This window comes from Callospermophilus lateralis, chromosome 7 (genome assembly GCF_048772815.1).
Source record: "Callospermophilus lateralis isolate mCalLat2 chromosome 7, mCalLat2.hap1, whole genome shotgun sequence".
NCBI lineage: Eukaryota > Metazoa > Chordata > Mammalia > Rodentia > Sciuridae > Callospermophilus > Callospermophilus lateralis.
This window is the reverse complement of record NC_135311.1, coordinates 107,411,081-107,426,303: the sequence shown is the minus strand read 5'-3', so window position 1 is coordinate 107,426,303 and position 15,223 is coordinate 107,411,081. Positions and strand designations below refer to the sequence as shown.

The 15,223-nt window shown below is 37.2% G+C and overlaps 1 protein-coding gene across 1 annotated transcript in view; it reads right to left on the bottom strand.

Annotated features, from left to right (window-relative positions):
- LOC143404472 (selection and upkeep of intraepithelial T-cells protein 8-like) overlaps nucleotides 1-14,511 on the bottom strand; it is a 33,126-nt gene extending 18,615 nt beyond the window's left edge. Inside the window, exons 1-4 of the mRNA XM_077110074.1 lie at nucleotides 14,433-14,511; nucleotides 10,406-10,753; nucleotides 9,751-10,080; nucleotides 2,323-2,445 (exon numbers count right to left, since the gene is read on the bottom strand). Coding sequence (XP_076966189.1) covers nucleotides 2,323-2,445; nucleotides 9,751-10,080; nucleotides 10,406-10,753; nucleotides 14,433-14,511 — 880 coding nt within the window. The remainder of the gene's footprint in view (nucleotides 1-2,322; nucleotides 2,446-9,750; nucleotides 10,081-10,405; nucleotides 10,754-14,432) is intronic.
- Between the last annotated feature and the right edge of the window lie 712 nt (nucleotides 14,512-15,223).

The following is a 15,223-nucleotide window of genomic DNA, read 5'->3' as shown; positions in this document are numbered from 1 at the left end:
CAAATGGGATATATTCAAACTAAAAAGTTTTTTCTCAGCAAAAAGAAATAATATGTGAGGTGAATAGGAAGCCTACATCCTGGTAAGAAATTTTTACCCCTCACACATCAGATAGAGCTCTAATCTCTAGAGTATACAAAGAGCTCAGCAAGGTGAGCACACACACAAAAATAATCCAATCAATAAATGGGCCAAGGACCTGAACAGACACTTCTCAGAAGAGGACATACAATCAATCAACAAATATACGAAAAAATCATCATTTCTAGCAATCAGAGAAATGCAAATTAAAACTACTCTAAGATACCATCTCATTCTAGTCAGAATGGCAGCCATTATGGAGACAAACAGCAATAAGCGCTGGCGAGGATGCAGGGAAAAAGGCACACTCATACTGCTTTTCAAATTGGTGCAGCCAATTTGCAAAGCAGTATGGAGATTGCTTGGAAAACTGGGAATGGAACCACCATTTGACCCAGCTATTCCTCTTCTCGGAGTATACCCAAAGGACCTAAAAACAGCATATTACAGGAACAAAGCCACATCAATGTTTACAGCAGCACAATTCACAATAGCTAAGCTGTGGAGCCAACCTAGATGTCCTTCAGTGGATGAATGGATAAAAAAAAAAAATGTGGCATTTAAAAAATGTGGAATATTACTCAGCAATAAAAAAAGAATAAGATCACGGCATTTGCAGGTAAACGGATGGCATTAGAGAAGATTATGCTAAGTGGAGTTAGCCAATCCCAAAAGAACAAATGCCGAATGTCTTCTCTGATATGAGGGGGGTGACTCAAAATGGGGTTTGGAGGGAGACCAAGGGAGGAAGATTACCTCTACATAGGGAATAGGGGTGGGAGGGAAAGGGAGGGAGAAGAGGAATAGCATGGATTGTGAAAAGAGACCCTCATCACTACAAAATACATGTATGAAAATGTGAATTTGGTGTCAACATATCATATATAATCAGAGATATAATAAATTATGATATAATGGTATATTAAGAATTATAATGCAAAATAAATAAATAAATATTAAAAAGAAAAAATAAAATTATTTAGTAACATAAATACTAAGCAGATAGTTATTATACTATATCATTTATGGACTAATGACAAAAATGTCTCTACGTGTTCAGCACAGGCACAATTTTAAAAATATGTTTTTGATCTGCAGTTGGTTGAATCTATGAATGTGGACTTATAGATACAGAGGGCTAGCTATATTTTCAAATTCCTTTCTTCAAGTAGCCTTACTATGCAATAGTAACATGACCTATATTTTAAATTAATTTTTGAGTTCTAACTGAATTCTTTTACTTATATCTTATATATCATTAATATATTTTTAAAATTCTGATTTCCATTTGGGAACAATTTTTCATAGACTTAACAGTCACAGTGCATTTTATATATCCTTAACTATTTGTTGCTTTTATTTATGAGAAATTATTTGAAATAGGTAAAATTGCAAACTCAAAAAATACCTTTCCTCTCATAATTCTATATACTTATTTTTTTCTTCTAACGTCTAGTGATACACATGATATGGTCAATGTTGATTTAATACTCGGCCCTTAGGGAAAATTTAACAGGAAAACTATGGATATTGCTTATGGCTTGATGCATTGCAGATTTATTATAAGAGGTGTTGGGGGAATCTCATATGTATGGACATGTTAACTCTCATTTATGTTAGAAACAACATTTTAGAAATAAAACGAGAGAATAAAATGAGTCATTTCCAACTTAGTACCTACCACCTGGGATTCTCTGGCTGAACAGAGTGTAGAACAGTGAACTTCCCTCAAGGAGGTGGAGTGGAGGAGGTCAAGGACATCTAAGTAGGATTAAATCCTAGAAATTTTTCAGCGAATTAAATATGTAAAAAAAAGGGGGAGGGTAAGTTGATCTAACACAAAATGTGCTTGGAGAGAACTGCATTGCATTCTTTGGGGAAGGTGCCAGAAATAAGAGATGTCAACTCTGTCTACCATAATAGGAGGAGAATGAAAAACTTGGGAAGCAGAATTATGATTCTGTGTCTTATTAGCTGAAGGACTGGGCAAAAGAAGCTGAGTCACTCTTTTATTTTAGACAGAACAGAAATAAGCTCACTCAGAGAGGGGCAGACTACAATTTGTCCAAAGAATATTAATGAAGAGCTTCAGTAAACACATTTGGGGACTTAACCTTTCATCCTCTTGGGGAAACAGGTGAAAACCTTGGCTACAAACAAGCTATTATGTGGGGCCTTAGAAGGCAACGTAAAATAAGTTTGTATGAGGAGAAAGAGTCACGACTCCTCCTGTTCACTTACCTCTTAGACTCCATATTAGGTATCCAATTAGTATGGTGAAAAATACTGTCAGGACAACTACTCCAATCATTACATCTGTCATCCAGCTATTGTACAAGGAAAACAAAGGATCTGAAATAGAGACTGAGAAAGGTGCAAAAATTAGGAAATGTATGAGAATGAACTAGAGGGAAGGAATGTACAGGAATAACATTTAATATTAACTTTACTTGTACTTAGAATTTATCCTTTAGAATCAATGGACTAATTCAATTAATCCTTGAAACAGCTACATAAAATGAATTTTAAATAGCCTTTTGTTACTCTCCTCTTTATCATCAACTTTGAGTTGACCTTGTAAGTGGATGAAAATTTTGGGAATATTGGGATGAGTAGAATGGATTTGGGGCACATACTGGAACTATATAACAAGAAATTGGAAAACCTGGAAGAAATAAATAAATTAGAGGGAACACACATAACCTACCAAGACTGACTCTAGCCAAACAGATCATGATCAAGTAAACCGATTAAATCAATAGTCAAAAAAGTCCCAACAAAGAGAATCTCAAGACCAATTGGTTCAGAAGCAAATTATGCCACACAGTTAAAGAATTAATACCCAACCCTTTTTAAATTTACTGTTTTTAGATACATGTGTCAGTAGGGTATATTTTGACATGTGAAGTGCAACCCATCCTTCTTATATTCTCCAAAAAGATGGAAGAAAAGGATAATTACCAAAGTCTTTTTTTTTTTTTTGAAGCCAGCATCACCAGATATTAAAGCCAGGAAAAAATGCCACAAAAACAAAAAGAAACACAGGTCCATATTACATCATGTAGAGGCTAAGGGAAATGTATAGGTAGGACAGTTATCATTGACCAGTTAATATTACTGATTAACACAGTTGCAAAAGTCCTCAATGAAAAATAGAGGAAAGTGAATTCAACAGTACATTAAAAGAACAAAACTTTTTGACCAAGTGGGATTTATCCTGGGAAGCAAGAATGGGTTATGGGAAGCAAGAATCAGTATGATACACTGCACTAATAAAATTAATAATAATCATAAAATCATCTTATTATGTGCACAAAAAGGATTTGACAAAATTCAACACCCTTTTGTAATTAAACCTGTCAACAAATTAGGTTTAGAAGGGACTTATTTTAACATATATGTGTTACAGATGACATCTGTTTGCAGATGACATGATCCAACAAAATATAGACTACACATGCTTACCCACCCCTTCCAACACATACGCGTGCACACACACACACACACACACACACACACACATGAATTCAGAAAATTCTCAGGATAAAAATAACCTACAAAAATCAGTTACATTTTTATATGCTAAGTAACTCAAAAGGAAATAAAGAATTTAATACCATGTATGGCCATATAGAAAAAAAAAACATACAAGTAACACCATACTCAATGGTGAGAAATTGAAACTTTAAGAACTAAAATAAGGCAAAGATGCCACTGTCACCACTTCTATTCAGCATTTCACTGAAAGATAGGAATTCCATAGTACTTTCATGACTTCTATTCATCTTAGTCCTAATAAGTGCAATAAGGCAATAAAAAGAAATAAAATGCATTCAATTGGGAAGAAAGAAGTAAAATGGTGGAGGCATTCTGTGCCCTGGTCTCTCAGCTCCTTGCATTTCCTCCTACAAAACCTTCAAGAGTGAGAATTCACACTTGATTGAAATGAAGATGTCCAGTGAACTTTGGCTTAGGTGCTCCATTCCCCCCCGCCCCCCCCCCCCCGCCCCGCCAGTTGTAATTGGGTGCTTGTCTTTTTAATGTAAGTGTATTAATTTTCCTTTGACACTAAGGAATGGGGCTTTTTATTCATTGATTTCAAAAGTTCTGAGGCAGGTCTATGCAAAGGCCTGCCTAAAAAGAAGATGGAAAATGAGGCAACAGAGGGCCCCCTGCTGGTGACCACTCTAACTCTAAAATTGTCCTTTATGATTTGGAAGCAATGCTTCAAATGAGACAAAAGTATTTCTGGTCAATGATAACTGTCCTGCCTATACATTTCCCTTAGCCTCTACATGATGAAAAATTGTGTCAAAAATCACATTTTTAATATAATATAATATGATTATATTACTTCATTGATTTTATCTCTAAATCATGACCATATTTCATAGACAATTGATCCACAGAAGGATTTCAGTTTCATAAACTTCCAGAAATTGCATTCAAATTTTGTGTGTATGTTAGTATTGGATCTGGAAGAAGAATATTTATATTTGACATTGTATTTTAATGTAGATTCTAAGACACAAATAGATAAGAAATTTTGACTCAAAGTCACGGATGTTCACCAACAAGGAAGTGAATCCCCCAAAATATTTAAAGAGTGACTAGATTCAACCCTATTTTCTGAAGCCAATATGTAGCAGAAGGAGATCTGTCCCCTGTACTGTTGAAAACAGTCAGAGCAGCTTTTGTCCTTAACACCCACAACAACTTCAATGTTGGAATTTGATCCTGAAATGCCACCCAGACCACAGTTCCTCCTGTGCTGATGAAAGCATCACATTGGCTTGACGGAACAATACCAAGAGGTAGATTTTAAGGAAAATAAGAGCAACCAAGAGCGTCCACCACTACTAACCCCACTTACCTCTGATCCGGAATGGCACATACACAATAAGAAGCGTCACAGAACAGATCATGCAAAACAGGAATTGAGCGGTCATTGAGTTCAACCCACAAAGACATCGAGGAGGACCTCTAAATAGACATTTACATATACTCCCTAGAAGAGAGAGAGTTAAACATTTTTTCATATATTTGTTGATGGTTTGTATTTCTTCTGTAAAGTGTCTGTTCAGTTCCTTAGCCCATTTATTGATTGGGTTATTTGTTTTTTTGGTGTTAAGTTTTTTGAGTTTTTTTTATATATCCCAGAGATTAATGCTTTATCTGAGGTGCATGGGGTAAAGATTTTCTTCCAATTAGCGAAATGCAAATCAAAACTACACTAAGACTTCATCTGTCTTCAGTCAAAATGGCAATCATCAAGAACACAGGCAACAATAAATGTTGTCAAGAATGTGGAGAAAAAGGTACACTCATATATTGCTGGTAGGACTGAAAATTGGTGCTACCATTATAGAAAGCAATATGGAGATTCCTCAGAAAACTCAGATCGAATCACCATTTGACCCAGCTATCCCACTCCTCAGTTTATACCCAAATGGCTTAAAATCAGCATACTAGAGTGATGCAATCATGTCAATGTTTATAGAAGTTCAATTCAAGATAGCTAAACCTAGGTGTTTTTCAATAGATGAATGGATAAAGAAAATGTGGTATACATATTCAATGGAATATTACTCAGTTTTAAAGAAGAATGAATTTATGACATTTGCTAGTAATTGGATGGTGTTGGAGAATATCATGTTAAGTAAAATAAGCCAATCCTAAAAAACCAAAGGCCCAATGATTTCTATAATATGTGGATGCTAATTCACAATAGGGTTGTGGTACTAGGGAAGAATAGAGTTACCTTAAATTAGATAGAGGGGAGTGAAGGGAGGGAATGGGAGGGGATATGGGGATAAGAAGAATAGTAGAATGAAACAGCTATTATTACTTTATGTATACATATATATGACTGTATTACCAATATGATTCTACAACATGTACAATTAGAAAAATTAGAAATTATACTCCATCTTTGTATGATATATCAAAATGCATAAATGCATTTTACCATCATTTATAACAGTAAATACAGCTTTTTAAAAAAAGAGAGTTAGATTAACAAAGAGGAATATGGGAATCTAAGGCATCTCTAGCCTGGGGACAACTGTCTGAAAAAGCAGGAGTTATTGTCCCATGCCAAATCAACTTAGGGCTTACTTAGTCTGTGAGTTTGGTTTGTGGATGGGACTAGGTGTGCAGATACTGTAGAGCTAGGAGATGTGTTCTTTCATAATTTGTACCACCTATTTCAGCAGAAAATTAACTTGGCTGGGATAACTAGATTCCTAGGGATTCTGAAGATTCCTAGAGATTCTGAAGATTCAGGCTTTGACAGGGTAGCTGTGCCAAAACTGACCTGGCTAAAAGAAAGAATTTCCTAGGATCCACAGACTCAGGGACCAGGAAAGATCTGGCTTCTTAAATGGTAAAAGAAATACACTTCATACCTCTGACCTTAAATGCCCTGTCCAGGTACTCATGGTTACAAGCTAAACAGACATGGTGAAAATGTTTTCCCACTGAATTATTTATCTCTGAAACATTTAATCTTTGATTTATATCACCTTCCAGAAAAGAATGACTCCAAAATAGTTTTGTAAAGCTTAATTATCTGTAGAGTTCACAAGTAGTTTCAGAGAACTCAAGTCTCTAAAATACTTCCTTGGGAAAAACAGAGAAGGCTGGTTTCAGAATTAGACATATTGTATGGAAGTGATTTTGATATCCAAAGGCAATAAATTTCACACAATCACTGTGAATTAGACTGTCTCATGACTCAATGACCTTCCCAAACATTAAGATGTAAAAGAACAGCCAAGGGCAGTGGCACACGCCTATAATCCTAGTGGCTTGGGAGGCTGAGGCAGGAGAGTTTCAAGTTCAAAGCCAGCCTCAGCAAAAGTGAGGTGCTAAGCAACTCAGTGAGACACTGTCTCTAAATAAAATACAAAATAGGGCTGAGGATGTGGCTCAGTGGTCGAGTGCCCCTGATTTAAATCCCCAGTACCCCCCCTCAAAAAAATTATTTACTGACAAGATTAATTTATCACTGAAGAGTTTGATGTAGAAGTTGAATCAATTTCATTTAGATTGGACTATTTCCTTTACTTTTTAATTGATATTATCATATTTGATTGGTTTTTCAGGATTCTGATCTTTTTTAAACCTTTCGAATCTTGGCACAGAAATCACCACTCTTGCCCTTGATTTCTTTCTACTCAATTTTGTTGTGTTTTTAGGAGGAAAGTCAGCCTCAGTGTGAGACTTAGTTCTGAAAGTCAAAGAAACTTCCCTTGGCAAATCAGAAACTGACCCAGAGGCTTCCAGTGCTTCAGCACAAGGCACTTGCTTCTGAGTCCCTTGGAATAGCTCACAGCTTCTCCACAGCGCTGCTGATCTCACCATGAGTGGGGAAAAGAGCAACACAGTCACGTAGGCAGGTGAGCAGAGACACAGAGAACCAGTGGTGGCACCTAAAATACAGCACATCCCTCTGAGAGATCTGTGATCCCTGTTTGAAAGCGTGTCCAGGAGGAGCATCTGGAGCTGGATCAAGAGGGAAGACGGTGACAGATCCTCAGGCCCAGAGTGTGGATGCAAAGAGAGGTCCAGACCTAGTGGCTGGGAGGCTTTCCTTACTTAAAACATCAACAGTACCTCTCACCAATGCTCACAAAGCATCTCTGGGTGGATAAGAAGTCCTGTGGTACTGAAAACACAAACCCAGATGGCCTTAAAACTCCTTAACTTAAAGATGGAAGTCACTATTGAACAAATCCATCCATGATAGACTTGGTTCCAGAGATGGTGACTCCCATGCAAAAGTGTTCACTGGGCTGACCTTTGCACTTAGCTTTTAAGTATGAGTAGAGGCTCAGGGTTCTTGCTGGAGGACTCAGCCTCTTGCACAAGGATGGGGCATTGGTGTCTGGTGTGAGTGGATCACCAGGGGCTCTCCTCTAGGGTGCAGGGCCAGAGCCACTCTGTGCCCGCACAGCTCCCACTGTGACTGGCCGATGTGAGAGTATGTGGTTCACAGGTGGGTGGCATTAGAGTATTTTCTAATATTCTTTTACAAAATAATGGGGTCTTTACAAAACAAGGGTGTAGTTTCTTAACAAAATAATGGCATCTTTGACATTTCACATCACTTCATTTCTACTCTGAAAATTCCAGAAACATAAGACTTTCATGTGACTTCTGTGGGGGAAAGAAGCAACATTATTTTGTTTGTTTCTGTGGTTTATTTTCAGTCCATGAAATGGTCTGTTAATATCTGTCCTGTTGACACTCAGGCACAGCTCCTTTTTCCACATTTTAGCAGTTACCTGATGAATTTAAGTCACCTAATATCACTGTGTAGGGCAGAATGTGCTGTGGCTGTGCAGAACTGAGAGGCCCACAACACATGGGACGGAGAGGCAGCCAGACACATTAAAACTGCACATACTTGCTCTCCTTCTTGCTTTTTTGTTGTTTGCTTTTTAATGTTAATTTTGTCTCCAGCATAATTTCCCACTCTAGTAAAAAAAACTTTCCTAATATTGTGCAAGCTTAGGATAACAGAACTCTTACTTCTTCCTTTGGAGAAACTATGGATTATTTCTTAAAAGAGGGAAGGACTCCTTCAATTTTCAGTGTTGATTTTTTACTCCTTTAATACCCTGAAGGGGTACAGAAGTAACCATGGGTCTAAAAAGATCAGGAGACATCTATACTGACCTCATCCCCAAAAGCACCCTTGTCTTGGGAAGTCCATAGTTAAGAGGTGTCAAGCTCAACATTTCTAAACTGGAAAATAAGCCACAAATCTTCCCATGTGACACATGATATTGAAAGACAAAGGTCATTCAGCTTTGCCTACACATAATTTAGCCATCAAGTTAAAGCCCTTAACAATTCCCCCCTTGTTGCATCAGTTACCTGTTTCTGTGGAAAAGGAAAGGCCCAAGGAGACCAACAACAAAAGGAACAATATACATGGAACAGAAATTATAAGATTCATTCTAAGGTCGTCCTTATTAAAGAGGGCACCTGAAAGAGAGGACAGAAATGACATCCATGAAGTGACATCTGAAGGTACATTGCCCCAGTCACCACCTTGCTCCTATAACCAACCCTTGTTTCTCCACAGAGGTATTACCTAAGGGTTCCTTTGTTGCACACAGGGAACATCCTTCTCCTGACTGGCCTTTGACATCCATCCACAATGACTCCAAGAAGTGAGCAATAAGCAAATAACCAGGAAACCTGTGCTTTAGATCCACATTTTACTTACTCCTGATTCTATTGGCATCTCTCAACATCTAATTATCAATGACCAAAGTAATCTCTCTTTGTTGAATTTTCAGGAATTTTTAAATAGTAGTGCTCATGCTAAATATTGCATGACAGTAGGCAAAGGTTTTTCCTGCTGCTAAAAATTTAAGACTCACAAAAATCATGAAATATGATAGTATTCATTTCTAAGATTAAAAAAACATAGATTAGAAAGATCAATGACATCCTTTAAGTAACTGAGCTAGAATTCTGTTAAACTGACACATAAATAGGGTCTGATGAAACAATGAACATTAAAAGCCTTTAAAGCTCAATGTATGTTTCAATTGTGGTTTGTCGTTGTTCTTGTAACATTTTCTTCTAAATCCTTCTTCTTAGCATCTGATAACATCCGTATTACCAAAACCCGTAACAATGGTAAAGAGTCACATTCAAAGGGTGTTTGGGAATGTAGTAAGCTGCTAGAGATGGAGCACTCACTTGCTAGGCTGATACTTGTTCTTTTCTCTTCCCCTGTTACAGGGTTGCGAACATAGCACATAATGCTCTCTGACCGGTTTCTGAGGAGAAGAGTCATCTTCATGTGGAACAGTCTGGCTCCATCCTGTGAGTACGATTTTGATGAATGTGGAATGACCTCTCCCCTGCTGTTTCTCCACTCCATTTGGGGTTGTGGGAACCACCCTCCTGAGTTACAAACCACCACGAGTCCATCACTAGCAGGAACCTGGACATGAATCTGTGTCTCCAAGCCAAGTGCTGATGGAAATGAGAAAGAACCATCAGACAGTGATTGTATTGGGGTTGGATTGGCAAGTGGAAAGGAAGAAGTCTCAATCACGTGTACTGCAATTTAAAATTCGTAAATCAAATCTACATTCCATTTGCAAGTCAGATCAACTGATCACTCTGTAATGTCTATTCACTGCAGAGTGTGTTTTTGCAGTAGATATAAGAGACTTATAATACTTGAAACTTTTTAGAATATTAAAAAATAAATAAGAAGCATTGAGATAATTTTCCTCATATTTCAGCTTATTGTGTCAAAAGAGCTTTGTTATACGACGTTCCACAAGCAACGTACCTGCTACACTTAGGTTCATGCCAGCTGCATCACTGAAGTCAGTTTCTTTAAATGAACACCTGTAAGGTCCACCATCAGAAATGCTGACATTATGAATTTTGAGGGTCACTTTACCCTCCCCCATGGCCTCTTTCACAAACTCTGTGCGATTTACATATTCAGGGGCAGCTTCTCCATTTACTTCATGACCGCCTCTGTATAGGTAAACAAACTGGGAATTGTCACCCTTGAACCAGCGCACCTCCATGTGCTCTGCACTTTGTGGTGGGGACAACTGGCAGCTGAGAGCAGCCTGTCCTCCTACTCTAGCCACCACGTGCCCCTTGGGAACAGTCACCATCAGTTTCTCTGTGGAGGAAGAAAGAAAACCAAAATAAGTCATAAACCAGTAACAACCCTGTTGCTAGACACTACTTGGAAGGACACACAAAATTCTGCCCAGCTGATCTAAATGTTCAGCTCTGATCACATTCCTTCAGCTTAAACCAATATTTTATTTTTTGGAAAAACCAATGTTACTTCATTAGACTTTCAAAACTATATTCATTTGGCAGATTCTGGGAGATCGTGAAGTAGGAAGCACCAGCAACCTGACTCCCCAAATAACCGTATAGGTAGCATCTATCTTGTGTATCTATTTGGAAAACTCTGGAGCCTATTTAAATCTCACAACTTAAATAGGCTCCAGAAAAATTGTTTAATGAGTATAGAGTTTCAGATTCACAAGATGAAAAGTCCTCTATCAATAGATGATGGGGATGGTTATACAACCTAAAGAATGTATCCAATGCCATTTAACTATACACTTAAAAGGGTTACGATTATAGATTTTATGTTATGTGTATTTTCCTACAATAGAAAATTAGAAAATATATTAATTTAATCTTTATCTCTTATAATCTCTATTATTTTACAGCATGTTTCTTAGAGTAGGAAAAACAGTAGAGTACATCAGCAATAATATAAATTTAACAATGCTTTGCAGCTAAAACCATTTGAGCAAAATTTAGGATTTTTATGTAGTATTGCTGGGACGAAAATTATTGTTCCAAAATTTTTACTTAGAAGGCACTTCATACGTATATAAAAGAATTTCAAATATTCATATAGATTTCCTTTTAAAACATTTTTTTAGTTGTAGATGGACACAATATCTTTATTTATTTTTATGTGGTGCTGAGGATCAAACCCAGTGCCTCAACTGTACAAAGCAAGTGCTCTACTACTGAGATGCAACCCCAGCCCTAGATTTCCCTTTTAGAAGGAAGAAAAAGTGATAAGACACAGAACTTTAGGGGAGAGCAAATACATTTTTAGCTTGTCATACTCACTATAAAAGAACATTGTTTTGATTTTTGTATGGGAATAAGAAAAATTACTAGCCTAAATAAAAACTTTAATAGAATATCTAATTAAAAATAAACAAAAAATGAGAATTAATCATAAGTTAACATTGGTAATTTAACAGCTAGAATAACAATAGGTATATTAGGCAAAATAAAATGTGAGATCAAAGCATTCACCAGAAAATTAGAATATTAAAGTTATGGTAACACATATTTTAAAGATTTCACTAAAATCATAGTTAAATGTATAAAAACTTCAAAAATACAAGAATTGCTTTACAAAAATAAAAAGAGGAAATTTTTAATATAACTTTTCAATGAGCAAATCTAGTAGAACCTGATTTCAGCAGAACCTCATTTCTTCCAAGGAAAAGAAGCTAACTAACCCCCTGACTAGACTTTCACTATCTGAGCAAATCCACACAGAGCGCTAGCGAGACTCAGAACTGCGTTCAGTGTGTGGTGCCTTCAGTGCAGCAATGCCCTGTGAGTATGGATCTAAGAGGTAGTGTGAGGAGCAAGGAGTCAGTGACAACCAGACGAATCCTTGGTCGCATATGGTCCATTAACCATCTCACAGAAGTCAAACTCTGTCTTTTTCCTCCCTCTCTATTTTCATTACAATCTCCTCCCATCTTTTCCAAGTAAATTCCTTTAGGCAATTTCTGAGAGCCATAGCCAAGTAGGAATGACGCATGGCAATTTCCTTGTCAGCCTACCCAATGTTGCTTAGAGGGAGGACTCTCCATTGTGGAAATGGGCTTGCCTTGGACCCAGGTCATTTGCAGTGACATTGCATGAATGTTTGAGAGTTTTGATTTCAAAGGTGACTTTGCTCAGGGATTAGGGCGGATCCGGGTTTAGGGTGGATCCGGGTTTAGGGTGGACCTTGCTGGGAATAGGGCGGTTCCAGGTTTAGGGTGGATCCTTCTGGGAATAGGGCATATCCTGCTGCCTCAGGCGCCCCCTCCTTGAGTTCCCGTTGAGTTCTCGCAGGATTCAGAGGGTTTTTGGTACGCAGAGCCCGGTGGAGGGTGTATTTTCCCCAGAACGTGCGTGTAGGGTGCCGGTGAGAGTTCGGGAATAAAGAGTTGCTGTTTGAATCTACAAGGTTTTTGTGGTGGCTCGGTTATTTTGTGCCCAGCCAGACTCCGGCAGGCAATTTTGACCACATATAACTCTGTTTACTATATTTTTGCATCTGCTACCATGGAGACAATTCTTTCACTGAAGCTCAGGACAGTGTTCCTCTCTCAACTTGAGGTCACAACTAAGTCATTTGATAGCTCTAAGCCATTGGTACATTCTTGATATAAAGCCTAATGATTTTTCAATATTTACAAATCATTTTTGTATCCAAAGCCATAAAACACATCATTTTAGAAAGTTCTTTTATTGGGCTATCTTTGTTACTTTGACCTCAAGATTTTGTTACAAAAATTGGTTATTTTTTCTAAATTTGTAATAGTATGAAAAAATTTAAATAGAAAGAGAAATATATATTCAATAGAGTCAATAACACAACTCTAAAACTGACCTAACAGAGTTTCTTGGGGGTAATTTATATACATATACATATATAAAATTTTTAATATAAATCTATGTTTCTATGTGTATAAAAATATATAAACATATAAATTTATATATAAATTTTTAACATTTCTTTTTTATTCTTTTTTAGAATTCATATCACTCTGCTTACATTATTCAACTGTTCGTAAATTTTATCTACTCTTTTCTCATTAGGCCCCATTGCATATTAATCACAGCTGTTCTAAAGTAATTATCAGTGGTCTGATAATTCCCACATCCCCATCATATCTGAATCTGGTTTGTTCTCTCTATTCAAACTATGGATTTGCCTTTTAGTATATCTTGCAATTTTTTTTGTGGAAAGCCAAATGTAGTGTATGAGTAAGAGAAATTCTGGTGAAAGCTTTTCAGTGATGAGGTGACAGCGTTTGGGGGGAGGAGAGGCATTCTGTGGTTCTCTGGTTAGATTTCAGTTTGGGTCAGCCTGTGCTCTTGGGCAGTGAGCTTCCTGAATGCTTCTCTGCATGCTGCTCCCTCTTAAGTGACAAGATGGATAGAGAAGCCTGGAGTTAGATATTTCCTTTCCCCCAAGTCACTTAGGTTATGGAACTCCAAAAGGTTGGGCTCTGGCAAAATAGTTTCTCTTAAAGACAGTACTAATTTAAGACAAGTATGTACCAAAATGATAACTTTTCTCTTCTCCTTACTAGAAGCACAAAGAAATTTTCTCCAATCATTTACTGTAAGAACCTAGTGGAAACCCTGGAGGTAAAAGGCACAAGTGTCCTGCCTGCCATGGGCTTCTCTGGAGTCTTTGGTTCAGACAGGCCCACACCTAACCTCTAGCAATTGAAGAATTACAGTTTAGATTTTCCTATTCTGGTACTGATTTCCCCAGAGGTTTCTGCTTAACGGATTTCTGCTCTAGTGGATTCCTGCACCTGTCTCTCTCTCTGATTTGGGGATCAGTGGTTTTGCTGTCATCTCACTTCTCATGGATCTAAGAAGAGTTTCTGATTTTCATTTGTTTATCAGTCTTTCTCTTGATATTCCAATGAAGTGTTAACTTTAAGCTCCCCCCAAAAGTTAACAGGACACTAGAGTTTTTCTATAGCTGAGACTGATGTGGAAGAAGTAGATGTTCTTACCTGAAGTTAATGTCATCATATGCAAGAGAATCAAGCACATACAGTATCCAGAAAAGTAGGAGGATGCAGGCTCCATCATATCTGGAAAAAAAGACTGGAATAAGGTCACAAATTGTGAGATACAATGTAGAGATTGCACGAATATATAAGATTTAATCAAGATTATAAAGAGGGATGACCTCAGACTCTTTCCTCTTACAAATAGACCTTTCTCAGTGCTCAACAAAGTAGCCATGTTCCCTCACATTGTTCTGATCAAGAGAGGGAATGAATATGGGAATCACAAAGGCACAGGAGCCACAACGTGCATGACACCGTAAGAAGAGTGTTTGGGGATTCATGAGTTTGAACGCTGAAACCAAGTTTGGTTGAACTAAAACTCCTTGTTAAAAGTTCTATATGTTACTTCTAACAAATGAAATGGCTAAAAGGTTCTAACTAGTAAAATTTAATGGTTAAACTTGCACTTTTAAAATACAGAAGTGGTTTTCTGATTGAGCGGCTGAGTGTTAGAACAAGCAGCACTTGCATCATTACATAAGAAACAAACTGGACAAATTGCAAATTGGTGACTTTTCTCAACTCATAAGAGAAGTAATGTTAAGGGCAAATGCTTAATGTGAAGTTGGGAAAGAAAAGTGACTGCAAGATAAAACAACTTAAGATTAGCTAACTTTGGAAAGAGTCTGAAGGATGTCACATAAACCCACAATAAGATTTACTTAGAACCTTTAAACAAATTGCTAGAGTTTGAATGTATGCTAATGTATGAGTATTGAAAACTTTGGGGA